At 39.0% G+C, this 19,974-nt stretch overlaps 1 protein-coding gene and 1 long non-coding RNA gene across 3 annotated transcripts; one reads left to right on the forward strand and one right to left on the reverse strand.

Annotated features, from left to right (window-relative positions):
- Positions 1-244: 244 nt before the first annotated feature.
- LOC129658616 (uncharacterized) lies at positions 245-18,860 on the reverse strand. 2 transcript variants are annotated; one of them, XR_008717445.1, is made up of 6 exons: positions 18,722-18,860; positions 18,102-18,187; positions 14,951-15,029; positions 6,539-6,809; positions 2,610-2,775; positions 245-616 (listed from the first exon to the last, which is right to left on the reverse strand). It is a non-coding gene; the product is annotated as an uncharacterized LOC129658616 (long non-coding RNA). The 2 variants fall into 2 exon arrangements; XR_008717444.1 differs by having other exon boundaries at positions 14,951-15,054.
- Positions 9,211-18,916, forward strand: HYAL4 (hyaluronidase 4). The gene is made up of 3 exons (XM_055589512.1): positions 9,211-10,164; positions 16,312-16,401; positions 18,491-18,916. Exons 1-3 carry the CDS (start codon positions 9,211-9,213, stop codon positions 18,890-18,892), a joined length of 1,446 nt encoding a protein of 481 aa, XP_055445487.1. The 3' UTR covers positions 18,893-18,916.
- Positions 18,917-19,974: the final 1,058 nt, after the last annotated feature.

Below are 19,974 nucleotides of genomic sequence, written 5' to 3' on the forward strand. Positions count from 1 at the left end.
GCAAGAAGACTGGAATGGGTTGCCAATGCCTGCCTCAAGGGGATCTAGCCCACCCAGGGATCGAACCCTCATCTCCTACATTGCAGGCAGATTCTTTACCTCTGAGCCACTGGGGAAGCCTCTATGGTTTATGTAATTGCATACAATTGATGGTCTTGAACAAATAAACTTTTTAAGGAACTAAAAATTCATTGTATAAAAAAACATTTACTTCACATTTATGGTTAGTATATACTACTATAATTAATGTATAAACTCAACTTTATTTACTAATATTAAAGTGCAACACATTTCTATCATGTGAATGGGCAACCACAGTGGAGAATTAGTTCTATAATGATCTTTTACAAATTCATACAAATTAATGACTAATTAGTTACTACATTTGGTGTTTCAACAGTTTATTATAATTTTTTTTAAAAAGCATAATTTCTGCAATTTCACAATTATAGATACTATTTCTTATTAAAATCTGATGGAGCTCAGGCTGACTGGCACATTCAGTTGCAACGTTAAGAACTTTATCTTTCATCCAGCAGGTGTACCTGAAGTGGAAGCCTGGAGCCTTAAAAGCAGATATGAGATATCTAGGTGGCTAAGCATGTATGATCCAAACCTGAAAAGTGAAGAATATATGCCAACATAATTTCTCCAATGTTTACTTTTTTATGTGCACAGTCCTTTCAGAAAGCTTAACTGTAATGGGTTTGATGTTTTATAGGCAAGTTTACTGAATGTTGACTAGGATGTTAGCTGCAATGCCAAAGGGCACTGCAAATTCAGGTATGTGTCAACTGAGTATCAGGAAGTCAGGCCATAGTGGTGAGATGTCCAGAGAGCAATTCAATTCAGAGGCATTGCCATCTTGGTTAGAAAATCTGTCCCTTGTGTAAATGTCAACCAGAAGGCTACAAAGTTGCAGAGAGGCATGGAGGAAGGGGTGATGGGCTAGATTCCATTCCATATTCATATATTTAAAAATTAGAGTTTATGTTCACAAGAATAAATTTCAAAAGTTGAGAAACAGAGGATAATATCAGTACTATATTTAGATATATAAAGTGCTATCATTGTTTATCATCATAACCTTGTCCCTACCCTCCTAGAAATACAGTACTGTGATACGCTGTGAAGACAAATTAAAACAATATAAATAAAAATCAAATAGGTGAGACCGTGAAACTTTTCCTAGTGGACTGATGGTAACTGGTCCTGGAATCTAAGATTTTAACCTCTGCTCCATCCTGACTTCTGTATTGCACAGAGATTTCCTTATTTTGTGTTGTAAACACACCAGGGTAGTTAGACAGAACTCAAGGAAAGAAATATGGTTTGGGAAAGGATTTATGGAAGAGAGGCATGCGGAAGAATAAAAAATAAAAATAACGCCATAAAAACTGAAGAGTTTTTTGAAAAAAGGAAGTAAATTTCTGTCAAAAAGGTACAATTGGACAAAACACAACAGAATTCAAGTGCTTAAAAAAAACACAAGAAAAAAATGATCTGAAGTTGAATAGGTAAAATCTAATTTCCTGTGTTATTTAAAATTGGTTGGGTAAATCACCAAAATTAAAGTATAGGCAAGGAAATAAAAAGAACACCCCAAGCATCATTTTCGTATCCAGTCTCTCTCTGAATACTTCTATCATTCTGACTAGAGCTTTGCATTGTTTACAGTCAGGGAAGGCCTATTACTCTGCAACATGTTTTCTCACTTGTAATAAATGGTATAGTGGTACTGTGCATTGCCTTTTGTAGAAAGTAATAACACTAATAAATTTTTTCAGGTCTGTCTACTGTTAGTTTTCCTTTGCCACAAATATTTAACCTAAAATTAGCTTTTAATATTCATGTGTCAGAATAGAGTGGTAAGTTAAGTTACATGGCTGATACTATTTACTACAATGACAAAAAAAGCCCCTCTTATTTACTGAAAAGGGCTTTTTCTTGCCATATTGCAGAAAAACCTACCATTTTTTCAAATAGCTTCATAAAAAATGATCTCTGTAGTAAAATCAACTCAAATGTTACCTTTTTTATCGTTATGCCTGATTCCTTATAGTCAATATTAATGTACCACTTCTTTCTTTTCCAAAGAACTTTTTTTTTTAATTTGAGTAATGGTTTTGAATAGCTGCTAAATCAACATAGTACAAAATCCAAACAGAAGTTTCCTTCCCATCAAAATCTCATCTCACCTCTGCCCATTTCTTTCCTTCAGCCACAAGGTCTTTTTCCTGGAGGCAACCAATATAATTGAGTAGTTTTCCAGAGACACTCCATAGTACACATATCACATATCTACATATACACATTACATATATTAAGTGTTAGTCATTCATTAATTTGTGACCCCATGGATTGTAGCCCATCAGACTCCTCTGTCCATGGAATTCTCTAGGCAAGGATACTGAAGTAGGTAGCCATTCCCTTCTCCAGGGGATCAATTGCAGGCAGATTCTTTACCTTCAGACACCATGGCCTACACATACTTATATATACATGTACATATCATTTTCTCAGAAAAATAATGGCAGCATTATATGCATATCTAGCTTTAAAAAAATTTTAAGTATATTGTAAGACATATACATAAAACAAATACATACCTTAAAGAATAATTATGAAACCTGGTGAATATCCTTATTGATAAGGAGAAGAAACCTCATTCTTTGTTTCAGCTGCATAGTATTTCATTGTGTGGAAAGCCATGGTTTATTTAACCAGTCCCTTGATGATGGACATTTTTCTCCAAATTGCAAATGATGGGCAAGGCTGCAGTGAATAACGAAGAAGTGTGATTTCTAGGGAAAAGTTTTTGTGCATTTGGAATTCAGATAGAAATTTTCAGTCTCCTGTTTCTTCATTACAAACAGTTTGGAGCCAGTGCCTGCACATTTCACCTTGCTCAAATTTCCTACCTTGCTAAAATATGCTTGCTTGTACAGAGAAATGGGTGCTGCAAGCAAAACCAGGCCAACCCTAGATTCCAAGCCATTCCAAGACAAAGGCAGAAATCGAAATTAAGTCATGCTTATCTAAAACAAAACAATATGACCTGGCCACAACCTTTGTCCTTCCACATGCCTGTCCTGCCTTTCCAGTGTGTAGCCTGACATTCAGATCTGGTATCTGACATTCAGAACATAGAGCAAACTCCTATTTAAATATCATCGCAGTCCCTGGACCTGAGGTTTGGCCTTAGGCTCTTGTTCCTTGTTTCTGTTGCTTATTCTGCCTATATCCCAGCTCTTCTGGTCAAGGACTTGCAAAATATTTTGGGGTAATTGGGTGTTTTAAGTTATAATCTTGACCATGGACATTGAAAACAATCTTAGTAACATTTCATAGGCCACTAAATTGCTTTATAGTTCAAAAACTTTGAGTAGAAAACTGAGGATTTAAATCAACCTAATGTTATTTTAAGGAGCTTAGTTAAAAATGGCTTGACAGAGGGAACATTTTATTCAAAATGTGGTCCTAAGATTTTGTGTGCTTTTCCAAGAAAGCTGTTGATCTTGACTGTAAGAAATTTCAAGTTCTGAAGGAGAAGTAACACTTTTTGACAATGACTAAGTGTATATGCTTATGTAAAGACAATTACTCTTTTAGGTTGTAAAATGTTCCTGCTTCATAAAATCCATGGCCTTTCACACTGAAGAGTGAATTTCCTGTTAGCACAAATAACACAGAAACAGGCATTTTTCATATACTTACAAAACTTAAGTTCATTTTTAGGAAGGGAAGCAGTTTTGTACAATCAGGAAAGTCCAGTAGTTCTAAAATTTGTGCAGATGGAAGAACACTTGTGTTCTTCAATCATGATATAAAGTTATAATAAAAGTCAGTACCTAGTGATGAATTGTGAAACTTATAGCAATCTTATCATATAGTAGATTATATTATAAACTTACATGCATCAAGTTGTTAAGAAAAATGTATGGGAAAAATCTCTATCCATTACAATATATATTTTCTTCTGCTGGAACAATTAGGTCTAGCTTTTACAATACTGATATTTCATGAGAGAATAACTTAAGAACCATCAGAATAAGACAGTGATTAACAGACTAAGGCAATAATATCCTTCAGAGGAAAAAAATGGAAGCCTATTATTGGCTTTTACTCTAATTAGCAGGTTAACAATGACTTCTACAGAGTTGATTTGAAGTCAGCAGCTCTGCTCTGTTTTCCATTCTGACAAACATTTAGCACATATATATTTATTATTGGCAAAAAAATTCCACTCAGAAAATACTTTCCTTAAAGGTTTGGAAGTAAAACACTGCATTTTAAAATTTCCAATAAAAATGGGAACCATGACCTTCAGGATATCTGTTTAAACCCTGTGGATTTAGGGGCAGGAATTTGGAGTCTTAAAGTTTTGAAAACAAATATCAGTAGCATGAAAAAAAAAAAGAAACAGAAGAGTTGTAGATTAGGGAAAGTAATTCCTTTCACTAATACATTAATATTGAGATGTATGTCTATGTTTTAAGGGAATACTTCCCAGAGTATTTCCTCTAATCTTATGGATTAGGATGAATTACCATGTTCTATGGAAGAAAAAACCACCCTGAGTGTATAACAGAAATTTAGAGTGGCAATCAAAATTAGAACTAGCAGGATTAATTTATGGATGTATAATATTATTATTTTCTGTGTTGGTGATTGATAAAAATACTGTGAGGTTCTTCCAAATAACTGGATCATGCCACTCTCATCTCTGTCCTGGATTGACAAGAGCTTCCTCCCAGGCTTACTGCCTCTTTCCTGTGCCCTTTTCCTTTCAGGCTGGCCTCAGCACAGCTGCCTGAGGAATCCAGTTAAACCCAAATCATTCTTCTCTCCAAACTCTGTAATTCCTTCCTATCTCATTTAGACTGATGGCCAGAGCCTCAACAAGGTCCTGCAAGACCCTTCTCTTATCTCTCTGTCCCTTGTCTTTAGTCACTGGGATCTTTGAAGTCCCTGAAACACAGCAGGCATGTGCCTGCCTCAGGGCCTTTGTATCTGCTTTGCTCCCATACTTCCCCAGACATCCTCCAAGCTTATACTCTATCTTCTTTTCATATAACTTCTTTTCAGATTGCCAAGGCATTCCCATCTAAGAAGAATCCTTCCTTAATTCTTTTCTTTACTATTAACGCTTTCCAATGAACTGTATATTTATTTGCTCACTTTGTTTATTGTCTGTCTCCCTTGCAAGGATTTAAGCTCTGTGAAGGCAGAGGGCTTTTGTCTGTTTTGCTCACTACTGTATTCCTAGTACTTAGAATGGGAACCAGGTATACCGAAGGTGCTTGATACAAATTTCCTGAACACTAAATACTCTGCTTTCACGCAGGTGCCGGGGCCCCAGAGACCACCAGGAACACACCTGTCGTTCCGTGAGTTGGGTGATGACACGTGTAGCAAAGGAAGATGCACCCGTGGGAGCTGGAGTGTCTCAGTGAGAGGGGGTCAGACTGAGTTTAGGTTGAGTTGGGTGATTTGATAGAGGGTCTGAGAAAACAGGGATTTGCTCTGGATTGGATGTGGTCAGGACACAGGGGCACTTCTATGTTGAATAAAGAACAGAAGTTATTCATTTAGCAAGAGAGGGATGTTTGATGTTCTGAGGGTAGCCCCAGGTTCCTGGTTTTATCTCTGCTTAGACACGATGAAAAAGTGGCCTTGCTTAGTCTCATTTTATTATGGGGTGAGAAGGAAATGGCACCCCACTCCAGTACTCTTGCCTGGAAAATCCTATGGATGGAGAAGCCTGATAGGCTGCAGTCCATGGGGTCGCTGAGGGTCAGACAGGACTGAGCGACTTCACTTTCACTTTTCACTTTCATGCATTGGAGAAGGAAATGGCAACCCACTCCAGTGTTCTTGCCTGGAGAATCCCAGGGATGGGGGAGCCTGGTGGGCTGCCATCTATGGGGTCGCATAGAGTCAGACACGACTGAAGTGACTTAGCAGTAGCAGAGAGTAAACATGTTTGAAGTTTGCATTCTGTGAGATTGTTTATGACTAGCAGGAGAATAACAAGGCCTAGTTGTGAATGTTGACAACTTCTGAAATCAGCGGTGGTTAGGGGAATGCTTTTTTTAAAACGTATCACAAGCAAGTAAACTTTGGGGGAGGAAGGTGTGAGAAGGGACGTAGGGATAAGCAGAGCAGAGAGACTTCTCTTCAGACTCTTGCATCTGTACATGACAGGCCTTGGAAAAGCCCCTGATGCTGGGAAAGATGGAAGGCAGAAGGAAAAGGGGACGACAGAGGATGAGATGGTTGGATGGCATCACCGACTCAATGGACATGAGTTTGAGCAAGCCCCAGGAGTTGGTGATGGACAGGGAGGCCTGGTGTGCTGCGGTCCATGGGTTTGCAAAGAGTTGGACACGACTAAGTGACTGAACTGAACTGAACTGATAACGGGCCTTCTCCCCCAGGGGGGCCCCCTCTCCCTCCTCACCATCCTTCACAGTCAGGACAGGGTAGGCTTACTGAGATGAAGTCTGAAGCCTGCTTGATAGTAAACATTCCCCACCTTCTTGTTGCTGGTGTCACACTCTCCTCTCAGTGGATGAAGAAGGTCAGAACTGTGAAGCGAAGGTCAAAGCAGTGGCAGCTGAGCCTTCATGACTGTGACTTCCTTCTACCAGAGGAGGTTCTGAGGAGAAAACTACTTCTCTTTACCCTGTGGCTTTCCTGTACATGTCACTTTGGAATCATTTATCCAGGGCCCTTCACAGTGCCTTCATTGAAGTTTCCCAGTTGGAGGAAAGGAGTTTGTCCTTAATACATGCTCCAGAACAAACCTAAAAAGAGAAAACTGGTTGATAAAATTTAGGGGAAGAATCCAGGTTGAACTACTCTTGCATTCCTACTCCTAATATCCTGCCAGTTCTTCCTAAAATGTCACCACTTAGAGATTTCTTTAAAGGAGTAAAACTTCCTGGACAGATTGTGAGAGGGAGGAAGGGAAAAAAAACAAGGGAGGTGTTCCTGGTGACTCATGGTTTAGTGTGGATAATTCGCAGGTTGCTATGCTCTGACGACTAGTCAAGATACAGGTAGAACTGGGCAGTTAGGATTCTGACGGCCTGAGTGGGGTGAGGGGAAGCAGTCTAGGGAGATTCTGAAGCAAAGGGCGGGCCTGGAGAGCTTCCCCTGTGAAGGAAGGAGGGTGGGAGAAGCACACAGATAATGATTACACAGTGCAGGGAGGGAATAGGAAAAAGTGTCTGGAGGTGCCCAGTGAGGGAGTCCGCTCTCAGCAAGCCATGGTTATTAGGAGAGAGACTGAAGGACACCAGTGCCATGACCTGCCTGTGTGGGAAGACAAACAGCAAACAGAAGACACAGGCAGTGAATTTTCCTTATTTTTTCTGCCTGTATTCGCTTCCACCTGCACATTTTATCAGGAGGTCTGCCAGCTGACTGCCATGGAATGTGCACCTCCCATTAACTGGAATAAAAAGATGAACAACGTTCATGAACAATGAACAAAGGATAGGAGACAAGAACCACTTGGTAACTTTGTAGTAAATGAATGAAGACTGTAGTGTGACAGTGATGAGGCAGCTGAGCAAAGGGGAACAATAATCAGTGGAAAGTGATGTTTTGAATAAATGCAAAAGCCAGAAGCATTCTGGGAAAACAGATTTTTTTTTCTGTATACATATGTAAACTTCTCTAACATAAACTGAGAGAAAAAGTTTTTTTTTATTAATGTACTACCTTATGTGCATTCATTTTTTGTTATCCTGAGGCAAAATATAATAAAAAAAATTCAAAGATAAGGGGCAGTTTTGAAGACTACAATTCTTATTGTACTCATAAAATTACACTCCCTTGGAAATATTGTTCTCTTCCAACCATAATTTATGCCTTCAGTATATTTCATGTTACTAAGTAATCTCACTCATTTGTGCAGTGAAGAGGAATACAGATATTTATTCAATGAATGGGTGAGGAAAATACCTACCTCCACAGCTCTTAAAAACTGATATTTTGTGCATGTTCATTAACTTGTGCTGTGCTGTGCTTAGCTGCTCAGTCGTGTCTGATTCTTGTGACCCCATGGACTGTATCCCGCCAGTCTCCTCTGTCCATGGGGATTCTCCAGGCAAGAATGCTGGGGTGGGTTGCCATGCCCTCCTCCAGGGGATCTTCCCAACTCAGGGATCAAACCCAGGTCTCTTGTATTGCAGGCGGATTCTTTACTGTCTGAACCACCAGGGAAGCTCATTCATTAAGACTTCTTAAATATCTTTGAATAAAGTCTTACAATTTTTTTTTACCTCAGTGTCCTAGGTCTGAGAAATCATATAAGGTTTGGCTGGTGACACCTGGTGGTTAAAAATGATAATTACATACAACATGCAGCCCATGGTGATCAGCTTTGCTGTGAGAAATACAAGCCCCAGTTTCCTTGGAAAGCATTTCTGTCTGAGTTCCTGCTTGGAAGTAATCAAAACAAAGTCTCTCTGACCTGAGCAGAAAGGCACTGTTCCATGAGCACAGTGCTACCACCTAATATTCACGCCGTGGATATCAGATTCTGAATGTTCCAAGTGTCCACTCCTGGACACAGGAATTTCTCTTATCACTGGCACCATCTTTTCGCCCCTTTGATAATCCCAAGATCTCAATTCGAAGTCTAAAGTGGGAATAAATATAAGTGACCTGGCCACAGTCACATATCAGCACCCTAGCTGCAAGGAAGGCCAGCAAAGCAACCAGACATTTGGCTTATTGAATGAAATAATGAGAGGTATTATAAGATTAAATAAATATTTATTCAAGACCTAAGAACAGAACCTGAGATTTGATGGATTTTCCAAAATGGTAGTGAATACTATTTTACATCTTTATTTAATCATAAGATTTTTTAAAGATTTTTTTTAAGGCAAGGACCACATCTTAGTCATTTTGTATTCTGGACACAGCATCTGATGCCCCATGAATGTTTGTTGAATTGCATTGCTTGCCCTTGAATAGAAACTGGGTCGCTGCAATCACTTTTGTGTCTCAATTTATTTATAGGGATCTTTAAGACCTTTAAATAAAATGTACTTGGATATAAATATAAAAACTATAATAACCAGCTAATGTGTTTAAGTCTTTTTCCTCAAAATTATCACTAACAGAAAATTAAATCTCTCCACAGGTCTTCCAGAGTGATATTAAAGTGGAAGATAAGATTTTTATCTCATCATGAAACCATTATCTGAAGGACAGCTGAGGTTTTATGTTGTTCAAGCAATACATCTCATATCATGGCTATTCATACTTTTCATTCTGAAGTCTATCTCTTCCCTGAAACCTGCCCGACTTCCAGTTTATCAAAGAAAGCCCTTTATAGCTGCCTGGAATGCTCCAACAGATCAGTGTTTGATAAAATATAATATAAGGCTGAATTTGAAAATGTTTCAGGTGATTGGAAGTCCACTGGCCAGGGCCAGGGGGCAAAACGTTACTATATTTTATGTCAACAGGTTGGGATACTATCCATGGTATACACCCCAGGGAGTTCCCATTAACGGAGGTCTCCCCCAGAACATAAGTTTGCAGGTACATCTGGAAAAAGCCGACCAGGATATCAGGTATTACATCCCTTCTGAAGATTTCAGTGGACTGGCTGTTATAGACTGGGAATACTGGCGACCCCAGTGGGCCAGGAACTGGAACACAAAAGACATCTACAGACAGAAGTCAAGAAAGCTTATTTCTGAGATGCAAGAGAATGCATCAGCTGCTGATATTGAATATTTAGCCAAAGCAACCTTTGAAGAAAGTGCAAAAGCTTTCATGAAGGAAACCATTGAACTGGGGATTAAGAGCAGACCCAAAGGCCTTTGGGGGTACTATTTATATCCCGATTGTCACAATTATAATGTTTATGGCCCAAACTATACTGGGTCCTGCCCGGAAGAAGAAGTTTTGAGGAACAATGAGCTCTCTTGGCTCTGGAACAGCAGTGCTGCTTTATATCCTTCTATTGGTGTCAGGAGATCTCTCGGAGACAGCAAAAACGTCCTGCGTTTCTCGCAATTTCGGGTGCATGAATCTATGAGGATCTCTATCATGACATCCCGTGATCATGCCCTGCCTGTGTTTGTCTACACAAGGCTGGGCTACAGAGACCAGCCTTTACTTTTTCTTTCTAAGGTAAGATGCCTCTTGCCAAAGGTAAGATATCTTCTTATTTCTGAAAGAGACAGTGCTTTGTTAATTATGTTCTTTTAAGGATTCTAGTAGTCCATTAGGAGCATAATTCCTCCTTTGAGTAGTCATCCACTCAGATCCTCCATTTATACATACTGAATTTGGATTATCTTATTTATTATTAGTCTTTCAAGGGACAAAGTATGTAGGGAAGGGGGTTAAAGTACAATGTCAGTAACTACTTCTGCTCCCAGACTTTGATTGCTCTCTTGCAAAGGTTATTGAAATGGTTGGGGATGAACAGGTTGGAAAATCAGAGAGGATACTGTCAAATGGAATAGTTTGCTCATATGTGTGGAAGCAGAATTGTAGGCATTTCTGCTGCTGGCATCACCATTAAAAATCTTAAGAGAATAAAAGTATTTTCTTTTTAATGTACAATAGCAGGTTTGATAAAAGGCATAAGGGAGCCACAACAATATGAATACACTTAGAAATAGCTAAGATAGTAAATTTATGTTTTTCTTCATAAATAAAATTAAAAATAATTTTTTAGGGTATAAGGGAATTATGAATCTGCTAAAAGTAGGTAGCTGTATAGATTTAACCATCTGGTTTATTCTTGAGTCTATGACCACAACTCATGGAAAGTTGGTAAGAGTGGTATGAATTTCTGAATTCAATAATAAATTCATTACTAGTAGATGGTTTTGTAACTCTAGGTTAAAACTTACAAATAGAAGTTTTATTCTATTTACGCTACTCAAGTCATATATGTAGCCAAAGACCTCACACAAACTGTGTCACTTTTAAGATAGATGAAGCTAGCTAAACTTGAGTTGCTTCAGTCCTGTCCGACTCTTTTCAACCCTATGAACTGTAGCCTGTCAGGCTTCTCTGTCCATGGGATTCTCCAGGCAAAAGAATAAGCTTCTCCAGGCATAAACTTTTTATGATGAGGCGGTTTGAGCCTAGTTCACCTTCACATTTGCAGAATAGAGGTGTCTTTAGATATTGCTGTAAACTAGGCGTGGATCATTTTTCTTTTTTCTCCACCATTACGAGTTTCAATTCACCAGCATGTATTAAACTGTAAAGATGTTCTGGTATTAAGCATCCAAAGGAAGAGATTTAGAAAACACCCTAGTGAGGGCTCTGTCATGACCAGTAGGTATCTATGGAGCAGAGACAGAGTAGAGCTTGCTTCTCAGAAAGCAAAATGACACGAATCATCAGGATTTGGTAAACACTATGCCTCTGACACTGTTGATGAGATGAGTAAGGAAAAAAATTCTCTCTTGTAAACTGATCGTCATACTACCTAGAATAATCAGCAACAAGTGATTGAGAATGATAGGAAAAGTTCTAGAATTGAAAGTTGAACAACACCTTCTTATCTATGAAACTTCTTTTGCTTTTCAATGTTTGCCTCAAGTAAGTTCCTTTCTTTAGTGATAACACATTAATTTTTGGAAGAAATAATAAACTTTAAAGGACAAAGTGTTCATTTTAAAAGATTAGATAAAACAACTGCTACATTCTGTGCATTCTGCAAGCTGATGGTAAGCTCCTTCTTGAATAAGTACAGCCTCAGAGACATACTGTTCTAAGGGAATAAGGAACAACAGTTAGAGTCTCACCCCGAAACAATTTTCTTTTTGAGTCCCATGGTATCACTCTGTAAACTTTCTGGATGGCAAGACATTTCCTCATGTTTGAAACCATCAAACCACCACTTTATTTCGTCTTCCATAAAAATCTGCCCATAAATTTTTAAAAATCTGATATTCACTTATACCAAATTGTAAATACTAGTAATGACTTCTATTTCTGACTTTCTGAAGATATCTGCATTTTAGAATGTGTGTGTGCATGTGTACACAAATATAATTAGGATTAGAAAAACAATTTATCAATAAGTGGCAAATCTCTTATCTCTCCTGACCTCAGCACCTCACTGCTTAATCTACAAAATGGCATGATATTACCTGCCTTACCTACCTAGGAGAAACATAATGAAAAGTGAGAAAATAAAAATGAAAATTTAAAGCGTTAGAAAAATATATATGGTGTAGCCGCTCACTTTCTAATAAGTATCAGAGCCTTGAACTTGAAAGAGGAATATGTAAAAATGAAATTTCAGTCAGTAGCCATTATATGGGGGTTGTAAACCCCATTTCACACAACAGATTGCCTAAACCACATATATAAATGCAATGTTGATATCAGTTGAGCTGTGCTTTAAAAAAAAAAATAACAAAAGGGATTTTCTTGGTTATTGATTTAAAGGTGTTTTTCCCGGTAATTAATTCCCTCTGGTAACACACAAAGGAAGCTCATTAGTGATGCTCCAGCTCCCCATGGGCTCCTTACTTACATGCACTGTGGTAAAACTTGAGGGACTAAAACCCAAGTGTAAAGAATAAATCCTCTGTGTACCTCTGCTTTCTATTTCCAAAACCTTGATTTGAGCAGAGAATCGTGGGTGGGGCATGGCAGCCCTACAACATGATGGGACCTGAAAGATGTGTTGCTATTATGATGCTGTTCATTTGCTTCTCCTTTCGTGTGACATCATGTGGCCCAGCTCTCAGTGGTCCCAATTTACTCCTAGAGGCATCTTACTTGTGACTTCAGCCACTGAGTTGTCCTTGGTTTTCTGGTCCCCAAAACATAGCTGTTATGTGATTATTCAGCACCCTGCTCTCCACTAGGTGACAGTGAGCTAATTTGGTCACTAAGAGGATTTGGCCTAAATATCTACTAATGACTCCTTACCTCCAGTTAACATGCTAGAAGACTTTCCATTTTGAATCCTTCCCAATAAACTCTCTTTGATAATGACTCAATGACACATTGGAAAGAAACCAACATTTCCTCCTAATATCAGCCTCAAAATGGGTAGCTTTTACCACGAACATCTGTAGTTCCCTAGTTACTGCATATGGGTCAACAACATATAAAGAAGAATTGTAAATTCTATGTCTCCCCCCTCCCTCTGATGACAAAGCCTTAAACTAAAGGAATTCGTGGACAATTTCTTGTTTCCAGTTCAGCATGCAAGAAGCTTGAAAATTGCCACTTGGCCCTAATAAATAAAAGGCTAAACAAACTGAAAAAAAAAATCAGCTCTTCTTAGAATAATAAGAGAAGTATGGACACACAGGGAAAATTGCTGCCTTCAAATTTGGAGAGACAGACAGGTGAATACAGAGAAACCCAGCTTACCAGATCAGAAACCCTTAAGCAGAAACCTCTGTGGGAACCACTGACAGAGTATGGAAAGCTGAACTGTAATTAGGAAACTGCTGGTGGCTCAGCAACAACAAGACTGAGAGATTAAACACTCCAGGGGCACCCAGCCACGGGGACTGGGGGAGCACACTTTCACCTGCAGGCGCTCACTAGGTCCTTCCAGTGAATAGTGGAGAAACCCTCCCCTCATGCATCTAATAGGTGAAGGAGAAAAGGAACCATTTTGAGTATTCCAGAGCATTCTGTTCTTCTGCACAAGGTCCACCCCCAGGAGAAACTGTTTAACCACAGCCAAATTGCTGAGGTTTTACCAGAACCTAACTGATCTGCAGAAAAGGAAATACTCAGCTCCATCTGATTTTAGATTTCCACTTGGAAGAAGGAACATACCCATCTCTAGCCCCATCTAGCCAGCCTGTCCCACCTAACAGGGAGTGGGGGCAAAAACTGAGAAGCAGTTGTGAAGTCCAGAGGCAAAACCTCACTAAGACTGAGATCTAATCATAGGACTGTAAAGTCTTTCATTATGCCCACACCTTACTGGCATATTACTAAAGGTCTACTTATAGCAGCTACTCTTGATTCAGAGGGTAAAGAATCCACCTGCAGTCAGGAGACCTGGATTTGATCCCTGGATTGAGAAGATCCCCTGGAGAAGGAAATGTCAACCCACTTGAGTATTCTTACCTGGAGAACCCACATGGACAGAGGAGCCTTGCGGGCTACAGTCCATGGTGTCCCAAAGAATCAGACAAAACTGAATGATTAAAACTTTCACTTTTACCTAGTATGAGCTATCTACTTATGGAGAAAAATCAAATCATATCTAGCTATCAAGGAAACAATTACAAGACATAGTAAAGGGCAAAAACACAACTTACAGAGACAGAGCAAACACCAGAGCTTGACTCAGATACAGTGGGGATGTTGGAATTATTAGACCAGGAATTTAAAATAATTATGATTAATATGCTAAGGGCTCTAATGGATAAAGCAGAACGAATGCAAAAACAGACAACATAAGCTACATAAGAGAGATGGAAGTTCCAAGAAAGAAGCAAAAAGAAATGCTAGCAATCAAAAACACTCTAACAGAAAGGAAGGATATCTTTGACAGCTTTATTATTAGACTAGACACAGCTGAAGAAAGAATCTCTGGCCTTGGAGATATCTCAGTAGAAGCCTCCAAAACTGAAAAAGCAGAGAGAGCAAAGACAGAAAAATAAAAAAACACAACAGAACAGAATATCTAAGAACTGTGAGAGAGCTAAGGTGTAACATACACATTACAGGAAATCATGGGAGACTGTTAGGGGATTTTGCCCCTCTGATCATGATGTGTGACTATGACATCTCTATATTCAGGAAAGTTTCAATGTGAGTGGAGGGAGAAGCTCTGCTCCTTTAGGTCTTTGTTAAAAGAAGCAATGGACCTGGACCCAGCAGAGTCCTCATTCTGGGCTCTGCATCACTTACTCCTCCTCTTTCCAATATTTCTCAAATCATAGATAATTCTCAAAACCATTTCACTTACACTATCTCATTTGAACCTCACAAAAACTCCTCCCGTTCCTGTCATGTCATCTCTGATCTGTTCAGCAGACATTGTGGTCCTGGGAAATGGAAAGAGATGTGAACCTGAAAACAAATTAAACCAAAATTACCAGAAAATTGCCCAGAAAAAAATTTTTTTTTGAAAACTGAGATTGTAAAATCTTTCATTTAGTGGACTATAAAAATGCAGGTAAGGAGACATCTCTCTCAGCTATTGATATTAATATAAAATGCCTAAGATAAAACACCATTTAAAAGTTCTGCTTTTAATTTCTACAGATTGCCCAGTTATATTTCCAGCACATAACTGATGGAAATTAATCCTTGAAGTAAAAGGTTAATGCTTAGCATTCAAAAGAATGAGAGAATATATTATAACATAGCAAACTTATTTAGAAAATCAACTGCAGAAACTTAATTTAGGAAGCCAACTGTACACACTCGTTTTAATTTCCCTCTGAAATTACCTAGATTCATATTAATCTTTAAACACTAAAACAGTAATCCTTTAGGATTACAAAACCAAAACTCTCTCTGCTGAAATTTTGTTTTCATCTATCTTAACCATATTGAGAAAAATCCCAGTGGCCTTACCCTGACTGGATGAATCATAAATAAATCCATTAATCAGGTACAAATAATTAAATACAAATAATTTCAGGGACCAAATATAAGTGCCAGATCAAATCAGATCCTGCGGATCTATAACACTGTGTTCCTTTGCCTAGACAGGGAATCCAAATGACACAAAACCCCTCCAACAGAAAATAAAAATGAAAAAAAAAAAAAAAAACAAAAACCAACTCTCCCTACCCTCCACCCCAGGCCACTGCAGAAGCAAAGTTTTCAGGAGAGTTGCAAACTGAAAAGGGAACTTGGCTGAGATGACTGCAGGACATTCCTCACATTTAGAGAAGGAAAACTTTGGATTCTGTTTCCGGTCATATACTTATTGTTGATTTGTGTGTGTATGGTCCTGGTCAACTTTGATGGAATGTACTAGTTGCTCAGTTGTATTCAAGTCTTTGAGACCCCATGTGCTGTAGCTCTAATCTGTTCATATAACTTGATTAAACAACTTTTAATGGCTATTTACAGGCTGTACTAAAAATAATATCCTGTTTGGCAAAATATGTTTTAAAAACATATATTTAATATGTTTTCTGTATGATTATAGAGTATAATTTCTGAGCCCTGGTTCATTTATTTATAACATTTGCATTACTCTAAGAAGTTGGAGAATAGGGTCATCCTATTTTATTGAATTTAGCTTCCAATCCTAATTCCTGGCATGTTGTTTTATATTTAAATGAATAATGAACTCTACTGTCTTCAATCTAGCAAGATCTAATCAGTACTATTGGAGAAAGTGCTGCCTTGGGAGCTGCGGGCATTGTTATTTGGGGAGACATGAATTTGACTTCATCTAAGGTAAGATTGTACCTTAGGGGTGTAGTTACTATTATTTAAATTCTTGCTCTGTCCTCCAATAAAACTTTAATCAGATCTCTCAGGTCTCCCATAGTAAACCTGTTTTATGATTAAAGTCCAATTTAGCACCTGGTATATAGAAGGTGCAATAAAGGGGAAATTTTGCTAAGATATTAATCATAATACTGACCATTGTTGAATATTTACTATATGGAAAGTTATGACCAACCTCGATTGCATATTCAAAAGCAGAGATATTACTTTGCCAACAAAGGTCCATCTAGTCAAGGCTATGGTTTTTCCAGTAGTCATGTATGGATGTGAGAGTTGGACTGTGAAGAAAGCTGAGTGCTAAAGAATTGATGATTTTGAACTGTGCTGTTGGAGAAGACTCTTGAGAGTCCCTTGGACTGCAAGAAGATCCAACCAGTCCATTTTAAAGGAGACCCATCCTGGGTGTTCATTGGAAGGACTGATGCTGAGGCTTAAACTCCAATACTTTGGCCACCTCATGCAAAGAGTTGACTCATTGGAAAAGACCCTGAGGCTGGGAGAGATTGGGGGCAGGAGGAGAAGGGGACAACAGAGGATGAGATGGCTGGATGGCATCACCGACTCGATGCACATGAGTTTGGGTGAACTCCAGGAGTTGGTGATGGACAGGGAGGCCTGGCATGATGCAATTCATGGGGTCGCAAAGAGTTGGACATGACTGAGCAACTGAACTGAACTGAACTGAGGATTGTACTAAGTGCTTTTTTGTTTTGGATTTGCTCACTGATCATAAAACCCTAATGAGGTAGGGACTAGCATCCTCATTTATAGATGAGGAAATGGAAGGAAATCTATAAGAGCTACTTAGGCTTGCTAATGGTGAAGCTGCCACTAACCACAAACGGTACAACTCTGGAGCCCTTACGTTTAGCCATTATATAAAATGTGTGATAGCATATTTTGAAAAATGGAATCAGATAGTAATTTTTAACATCTACACTGAACCTATTTTTATTCTTTGGAGAAATTAGCTGAAAATTAATAGTATTTAAAGTAAGGTTTATGTTTTTTTCAAATTTCTTCCAGCTCAGATACTATCTACTATGTCTCTCTAGTTTTCTCCAATCCACAGTAATTGCAATCTCTTCTGTATTTCCAAATGCTGTCTGTTCATATCTCTATAGTGTAATACATTTTGCTTTGAATTATACTACTTGTTTCCTCAATGATTTTGTTAAATTGAATTTTTGCAAGTTCATGGTGATTTGATTTTTTTTTAATTTCACATGCTCAAGTTGTTGCTCCTAAGAAGCTGCTCATGAAACTATTTGTGACAATATAAAGTTTAAGTCTCCTCTGTCCACCTATGAGAATTAGGTAGACACTGAGAGGATCAGTACCTGACTCTCCAGCTGTGATATTTCCCCTCCAGTCCATGTGGTTCCTGAAAAAATGGTCATCAGGAAGCTGGGTACACAACCAGGTGGCCTCCATTTGGAACACACAATAGGAAGAATGCACAAATGACCCCGTCAGCCTTCTAGGCATCCCTGTCTTTGAATTGTGCAGAGGTGGCTTGATCCCAGGGCGTTAGATATTAGAGCATAACTAACAGGAAAATCCGGAAGGCTCAGGTTGACAGACAACAATAATTTGGTAGAACAGGAAGATTCAGGTTCTAACACAAGGCTGAAAGGTACACACACCTGAAAGGTGGCTAGAAGACAGAACTCTGGCATGATTTCTAAATTTCGGCTTGTTCCTCTTTTTTTCACACTGATTAACCTGGGATCTAGGAGGAAGAAGAAACAAGGATGTAAATTGTAAGAAGGCATGGTCACGTGCGCTGACGCTGGGGCCCATTTCCAAGCTCAGTTAGCCTACCGTAACCTAATCTCCATCTCCTGTCGTGACCATCTCTCACTTTTTCAGGTCTGGGTCCCCTGTGTTACAGCACCTGAGCCTAAGACTTCACAGGCAGGAACCAAGCCATTAAGTTTCAATCCAGTTCAAAGAGCTGCCTTGTGGGTGTAGATGCACCAACCCTACCAGTACTAGAAAAAACACTAAATCCCATTTGTTTCTACATTTCTAGGGCAACTGTACAAAGGTGAAGCAGTTTGTGAGTTCTGATTTAGGGAGCTACATAGTCAATGTGACCAGAGCCGCTGAGGTGTGCAGCCTTCATGTCTGCAGGAATAACGGGAGATGCATAAGGAAGGTATGGAAAATGCCTGATTACCTTCACCTGAACCCTGCAAGTTACCACATAGAGGCCTCCGAGGATGGAGAATTTACTGTGAAAGGCAGAGCATCTGATACAGACCTGGCAGTGCTGGCGGAGAGATTTTCCTGTCATTGTTATCAGGGATACCAAGGGGCTGACTGCAGGGAAATGAAGACGGCTGATGGCTGCTCTGGGCCTTCCTCTTTTTCGGGCTCACTACTCACACTGTGTCTGCTGGTTTCCACAGGTTATCAGAGCCGTCAGTGGTGAGATAATTGAGCTTAAAGGGAATCGTTTGGCCTCTAGAGTCATCACAGGGAAGAGATGAAACCTGTGACAGTTTTTTTCTCACATGAAATCCATTGAGGGGCACTATAAGTAGACATGTGTGTCACTTGATATAAACAGGAAACATTGCATTATTTGGCTCCAATTTGGCTAAGAAGCCAGACCCAGGAGTAAAATCAATGCACTCTTCTTCCTTACTGGAATGTTTAAGCTGTATTTAACCTAGAACTAATACATTTTAGTCTTCACATGAATATAGATACATAAAAGTGTACACATAAATACTAAATTATTGAGTTCAAAGACTGGTTTTCCAGCTAGCAATTTACTTAAGTATATATTACTAAGCAATTATCTGCTTTAACAAATGGGGTCACTTCAGGGTGTGACCTGGTCATTTGGTCCATTGAAGAGGATCAAATGCAGAATTCCCATTCAAGCCTATGTTTAAACTTCTTCCGGCTTCTTCTCCTTGCCCGGGCTCAGTGAATGCAGAACCAGTGACTGATGTAACTTCTCAGAAGGGCATGGGAATTGAGGCAAGGGGAGCTGTAGTCAACTCCCTGTGAAGACATCTATTCCATTGTGGTGCCTCTCTCACCCACCATGAGTCCCTCCCTCATAGATGCTGGTCATGTAGATACAGTGGAAGACTTCAGGATAGTATTCATGCTTGCCTAGGCTGACATTGCTCTAGATGTAGAAACTGGAGCCATGCTAGTAACCCAAAATCATTAATAAAAAATATTTTAGTAAACAACATTTAAGGGACCCAGAAGTGCAATTGTGAAGGGATCCTACTAAAAAATACTCAATATTTTGGCCCCCATATATAAGTTTAGAGTAGTGATTTTCGAATCAGTTTAATTTTGATTTGAATCACTGTTTCATTATCCTTCTGGCCTTGTAACTCTGGGCAGGTTACTCATAGTCCTTTTTCATCTGAAATTTGTTAATATAATTCCTAATTCAGTGAATTGTTCTGAGGAATAAGTGGGATAACACATCCCATGCATACGTCAGCTATTAATACATGTTGCTGATCTTCAGTTATCTTTCTTGAC

The sequence above is a fragment of the Bubalus kerabau genome, chromosome 8 (genome assembly GCF_029407905.1).
Source record: "Bubalus kerabau isolate K-KA32 ecotype Philippines breed swamp buffalo chromosome 8, PCC_UOA_SB_1v2, whole genome shotgun sequence".
In the NCBI taxonomy this organism is placed as follows: Eukaryota; Metazoa; Chordata; class Mammalia; order Artiodactyla; family Bovidae; genus Bubalus; species Bubalus kerabau.